This window comes from Oncorhynchus kisutch, linkage group LG8 (genome assembly GCF_002021735.2).
Source record: "Oncorhynchus kisutch isolate 150728-3 linkage group LG8, Okis_V2, whole genome shotgun sequence".
Lineage (NCBI taxonomy): Eukaryota > Metazoa > Chordata > Actinopteri > Salmoniformes > Salmonidae > Oncorhynchus > Oncorhynchus kisutch.
This window is the reverse complement of record NC_034181.2, coordinates 78337465-78343464: the sequence shown is the minus strand read 5'-3', so window position 1 is coordinate 78343464 and position 6000 is coordinate 78337465. Positions and strand designations below refer to the sequence as shown.

General features: G+C 41.2%; 1 protein-coding gene across 1 annotated transcript in view; it reads right to left on the bottom strand.

Moving 5' to 3' along the window:
• Nucleotides 1-6000, bottom strand: part of LOC109881087 (protein unc-13 homolog C) — a 222597-nt gene that overhangs the window by 36722 nt on the left and 179875 nt on the right. The window contains exons 27-28 of the mRNA XM_031829463.1: nucleotides 2676-2799; nucleotides 1348-1407 (exon numbers count right to left, since the gene is read on the bottom strand). Of these exons, the coding sequence (XP_031685323.1) occupies nucleotides 1348-1407; nucleotides 2676-2799 (184 nt within the window). The remainder of the gene's footprint in view (nucleotides 1-1347; nucleotides 1408-2675; nucleotides 2800-6000) is intronic.

Below are 6000 nucleotides of genomic sequence, written 5' to 3'. Positions count from 1 at the left end.
TGGAGATTCTGCAAAAGACCTGAGACTGGGACGGAGATTTGTCTTCCAACAAGACAATGATCCAAAACATAAAGCAAAATCTACAATGGAATGGTTCAAAAATGTACATATCCAGGTGTTAGAATGGCCAAGTCAAAGTCCAGACCTGAATCCAATCGAGAATCTGTGGAAAGAACTGAAAACTGCTGTTCACAAATGCTCTCCATCCAACCTCACTGAGCTCGAGCTGTTTTTCAAGGAGGAATGGGAAAAAATGTCAGTCTCTCGATGTGCAAAACTGATAGACATACCCCAAGCGACTTATAGCTGTAATCGCAGCAAAAGGTGGCGCTACAAAGTATTAACTTAAGGGGGCTGAATAATTTTGCAAGCCCAATTTTTCAGTTTTTGATTTGTTAAAAAAGTTTGAAATATCCAATAAATGTCGTTCCACTTCATGATTGTGTCCCACTTGTTGTTGATTCTTCACAAAAAAATACAGTTTTATATCTTTATGTTTGAAGCCTGAAATGTGGCAAAAGGTCGCAAAGTTCAAGGGGGCCGAATACTTTCGCAAGGCACTGTAGTTGTTCCTTACTTATTAACACATTTTGAGGCGTACTGTAATATGTAAAATACATCATTTTACTCGCCACCGAGCTGCCTGTAAATTACTGTCAAATTCATGGCAACCCCTTTACTGTGTATTATTAAGGTGGTTCCTGAGATGGTAAACACATTGTGAGATCTGATCATTTGATTCAGCAGGAGAATACAGCAAAACATTACAGACAGCGACAGTACAGTTGCTTGCTAATAGCTGCTCAACCATGGCACATCACAGACACAATACTGTCTCCCTATCTTTCTGCTGTGCTTCTTGGAACATGAAATGAGACTAGTGACTGTGATCAAAGAGTGTGACTGTGGGAATATCTTTTAATTTAGGAGCAGAGATACAGGGACTTCATTAAAAACAGTTCATCTGTGTTACAGACGGATTGGAAAGCAACCACGAGTACGTACTATGATGAAGACTTGGCCAGTTTAGTCATGGGTTTATAGCATGAAGTGAAGTTGCATGACTAGGGTAGGAGTGGGCTGTTTTAGCAGAGATGACCTCAATCTGGATGTAATCACTATGAGAACTAACCAACTAACAGAGATCTACTGCTCTGGAGGATGTACGTTGTGTACTGTGTGGGAGTCCAACTTTTGATAATCACAACAGTGTGTGTGCATGTGTGTGTTTACTGTAGCTGTGCTTTGACGGACTAGAGATTGCAAAAACCCAGAACTGCCTATTAAACTCTGTTTTTATCACTCACTCACTCACACACACACACTCACAGTGTGCCCCAGACCTACCTTGAGTTTGGATAGCTGTCCCAGGTCTTTGGCAGCACTGAAAATCATCTGGGCTCCTTGCTGTGAGGAGAAAAGACAGACAGGGTTGTACCCTATATATACATACACCTTTGAAGCACTTTCATGCTGAATATAATGTGAAAGGAAACACAAAGGTGGTACAGTAAAGGATATTGTTTTTGATGTGTGTGTGTGTGTATTTCTAGGGGGTTTAGGGTTAAGGTTAGAATTAGTGTTAGAATTAAGTTTAGGGTTAGGGTTAAGGTTAGATTTTGAGGTAAAGGTTAGGGTTGTGGTTAGGGGTTAGGGAAAATATAATTTTGATCAGGACAGAATTGTGTCTCCCCACAAGGTTAGTTATACAAGACTGTGTGTGTGTGTGTGTTTGAGAACATCCCTTCTGGGTGTTGTCAGCCTTGTCAGTGTTGCCTGTTGGAGAAGAAGGCTTGCCTTTTCATTCCTCTATCCAGGCTTCACTAACATTTCCTGCATGACTGACACATAAAGAGAGAAGGAGACACCATCTTGTCTGAACTTTGTAAATATCCTCTATGGTGCATCTGTGTTTTGTACATATTTGTGTGTGGGAGTGTGTCGGTGTGTGTGGGAGTGTGTCGGTGTGTGTGGGAGTGTGTCGGTGTGCACATTTACAGACTAGAGGATATTCCAGCCAGAGGTAGGCAACCTCGGTCATGGAATGTTGCAGATACTGGACTGTATTGATTTTTCCGTTATATCGTTTTTGTTTCAGTCCTGGGAGACCAGATAGTAGGTAGAATTGAGCCCAGCTCTGATATTGGCCAATTATCTAATTTGGTTCCTGCTGGGGGCAAGTAAACACTTCAGTACCTGTAGCTCTCCAGAACCACAGCTACCTACTTCTGCTCCAGTGTAAGAGGTTCTCCCATCATGGTTAGAATAGTTTCATGACTTACAGTAGTCATTGAGAGGTGTGAGGACTATCTGTCTCTCTGTGGTGTTGTGCGCGCACGTGTGTGTGTGTGTTTTGTTTATATAACATAACATCTTACATTCTGGTCATTGAGATGTGGTAAGACTATCGTTCTCTCAATGGTGTTGAATGTGTGTTTGGTGTGTGTGTGTTTGGTGTGTATAACATAACATCTTACATTCTGGTCATTGAGATGTGGTAAGACTATCGTTCTCTCAATGGTGTTGAATGTGTGTTTGGTGTGTGTGTGTTTGGTGTGTATAACATAACATCTTACATTCTGGTCGTTGAGAGGTGGTAAGACTATCATTCTCTCAATGGTGTTGAATGTGTGTTTGGTGTGTGTGTGTTTGGTGTGTATAACATAACATCTTACATTCTGGTCGTTGAGAGGTGGTAAGACTATCATTCTCTCAATAGTGATGAGGACGATCTTCCACAGTTCCTTCAGGACTCGTTTCAACACCGTCTTCTCACAGATCTTTGCAAATAAAATCAAACTGCAAAGCAGAGCAGAGCAGAGAGAGACAGAGCAGAGAGACAGAGCAGAGAGAGACAGAGCAGAGAGAGACAGAGATAGAGAGAGACAGAGATAGAGACAGAGACAGAGATAGAGACAGAGACAGAGATAGAGATAGAGACAGAGACAGAGATAGAGACAGAGATAGAGATAGAGACAAAGATAGAGACAGAGACAGAGATAGAGATAGAGATAGAGACAGAGACAGAGATAGAGACAGAGATAGAGATAGAGACAAAGATAGAGACAGAGATAGAGATAGAGACAGAGACAGAGATAGAGACAGAGATAGAGATAGAGACAAAGATAGAGACAGAGATAGAGACAGAGATAGAGACAAAGATAGAGACAGAGACAGAGCAGAACCAACAGTCTAAGTCAGATGTAAAACCACAGCAGAAACACAATCATTAGACTTTCAAATCAACATTTTTGAGATGTTTTGAGACCTCTATAGTAGTCTAATGTCAAGATGAAACCCCATCCCATGACATCTGTTGTGTAGATTCAGCTATATGCCTCCAGCCCAAAGATAAAAATAGAGTGAACCAGGAAAAACAGGGAATTAGACCGTGCTTATCTTTGCAATGTATTTGTGATGAAGGCATAAGGCTGGATTTACACAACGGATGTCGTGGGATGTGTTTTCATCTAGAAATTAGATTACTTTAGAGGTCTGAAAACATTTGAGAAACTTTCATTTATGAATGAAATGTCCCTTTAACAACGTTACAGACGTCACAAGCCACATACGTCACAGGGCCTATCGGAAGACAACAGGATCAAACACCATCAAGGGTGAAGTTCAAAAAGCCATGATATGTAGAATAAATGCATCAGCTTCACGTGATAATCCCAGTGAACGGAAAACCTTGGTTGAGGATTTCGTTTTGCATATTATTAAGAGGATTCTACTGTAATACCCCATTGGCCTCGATGTTGCCGTGAGTGTCTGAGAGAGAATCACACAGCTTATGCGATGGATGTCAGAGTAGAGAAGACAGCCTACAAGATAATGTTGGAATACATACAGCTTCCTGTTGAATACTGGATTGAATATCAATATGGATGTTGCCACTCTGAAGTAGAGAAACACCTACAACAATAACAAACACACAAAGGCTCGCACACACTCACACACACCTAAATATACTGAGAAACACAAGCCCTAACTAAATACAGAGACACAAATGACACACGCAGATGCACGTACACACATATAAAACAAATACCTGTTTTTCATTGCGCGCGTGTGTGTCAGTTTGTGTGTGTTTGTGATTTTTGTGTATGTGCTCCTCTACCGCAGGGGGAGTGGTAACATCAGTATTGATATTGAATCCAGTGTATCCATAACACCTCCAGACTGACTCATTATGATGCGGAAAAGAGCCATATCATCCTGCCTTTCCACAGCATGGACCTACTCTAGACCTACTAGGACTGGGATGATCAACTAGACTCTTGAATTGATGGTCAGGGGGCCGGAACATTATTACAAATCATTTGTAGACTGCAAATTGGCTGTGAGAAGCCAAAACAGATACAATATTTACCTAAAACATAATAATATCAAACCTTGCTTACATTTGTAAACAATCACATATACAGCTAACTGCCAAAATAATGGAAACACTTTAATAAATGAGGGATACAAAGTATATTGAAAGCAGGTGCTTCCACACAGGTTTGGTTCCTGAGTTAATTAAGCAATTAACATTTCATCATGCTTAGGGTCATGTATAAAAATGATTGGCTGGCCATTATATTGGTTACCATGGCTTTGCCCCCAAAATATGATAATGACCCCATCCAAAGGACAAAAGTGGTCACTGAATGGTTTGATGTGCATGAAAACGATGTAAACCAGATGCCATGGCTTTCTCAGTCACCAGATCTCAACCCAATTGAACACTAATGAGAGATTCTGGAGCGGCACCTGAGACAGCGTTATCCATCACCATCAACAAAACACCAAATTATGGAATTTGTTGTGGAAGAATGGTATCGTATTCCTCCAATAGAGTTCTGGACACTATGCATCTATACAAGGTGCATTGAAGTTGTTCTGGCTCGTGGTGACCCAACACCCTGTTAAGACTCTTTATGAATCTATGCAAGGTGCATTGAAGTTGTTCTGGCTCGTGGTGACCCAACACCCTGTTAAGACTCTTTATGAATCTATGCAAGGTGCATTGAAGTTGTTCTGGCTCGTGGTGACCCAACACCCTGTTAAGACTCTTTATGAATCTATACAAGGTGCATTGAAGTTGTTCTGGCTCGTGGTGACCCAACACCCTGTTAAGACTCTTTATGAATCTATGCAAGGTGCATTGAAGTTGTTCTGGCTCGTGGTGACCCAACACCCTGTTAAGACTCTTTATGAATCTATGCAAGGTGCATTGAAGTTGTTCTGGCTCGTGGTGACCCAACACCCTGTTAAGACTCTTTATGAATCTATACAAGGTGCATTGAAGTTGTTCTGGCTCGTGGTGACCCAACACCCTGTTAAGACACTTTATGTTTGTGTTTCCTTTAGTTTGGCAGTTACCTGTATCTCTATTATGTGAGGGAACTTTGGAACAGATTTCCACAATTATTCAAATTAATGTTATTATTATTATTTTGCTCAGAAAAATTGAGGGGCCAATAGGCCGAGAGTTGGGGGACCCTGTAGTAGGCTAGTTGGTTACCTAACCCAAGGCTCTAACTAGAGGGCTGCAGAGATCAGAGATGGGGTCCTGACAGAGACTACTGCTGGGCGGTGGACACTTATCTTGCTGCGGCTGGGAGCGGGCGGCCAGATCAGACAATTTTGGGATTCAAATGTTTTTGTTGTCCCCAGATTATTTGGTAACGGTTGTCTTTCTGCTTTCTATGCTTTATTAACCTACTGTATTTAAAGCACATCTCTGCTGCATTATTCACACACTCAGAATACACTGCATCAAGTTAAGTAGCCTCCCTCTCCTCTTCTAGTTGGGCGTGCAAGATCAAGTGTGCACCCCCTGATCAATCACAATTAATAAACAATTTATATAAATATAGTTTTTTTACCATCACTGTTAGTGCACCAACAAACTAGTGATATATATAATAATGATATATGTAATAATTGTTTATAATAATACCCCCCCCCCCACACAAACATCCCACCCGACTTCCCGTGACCAAGAAATTAACC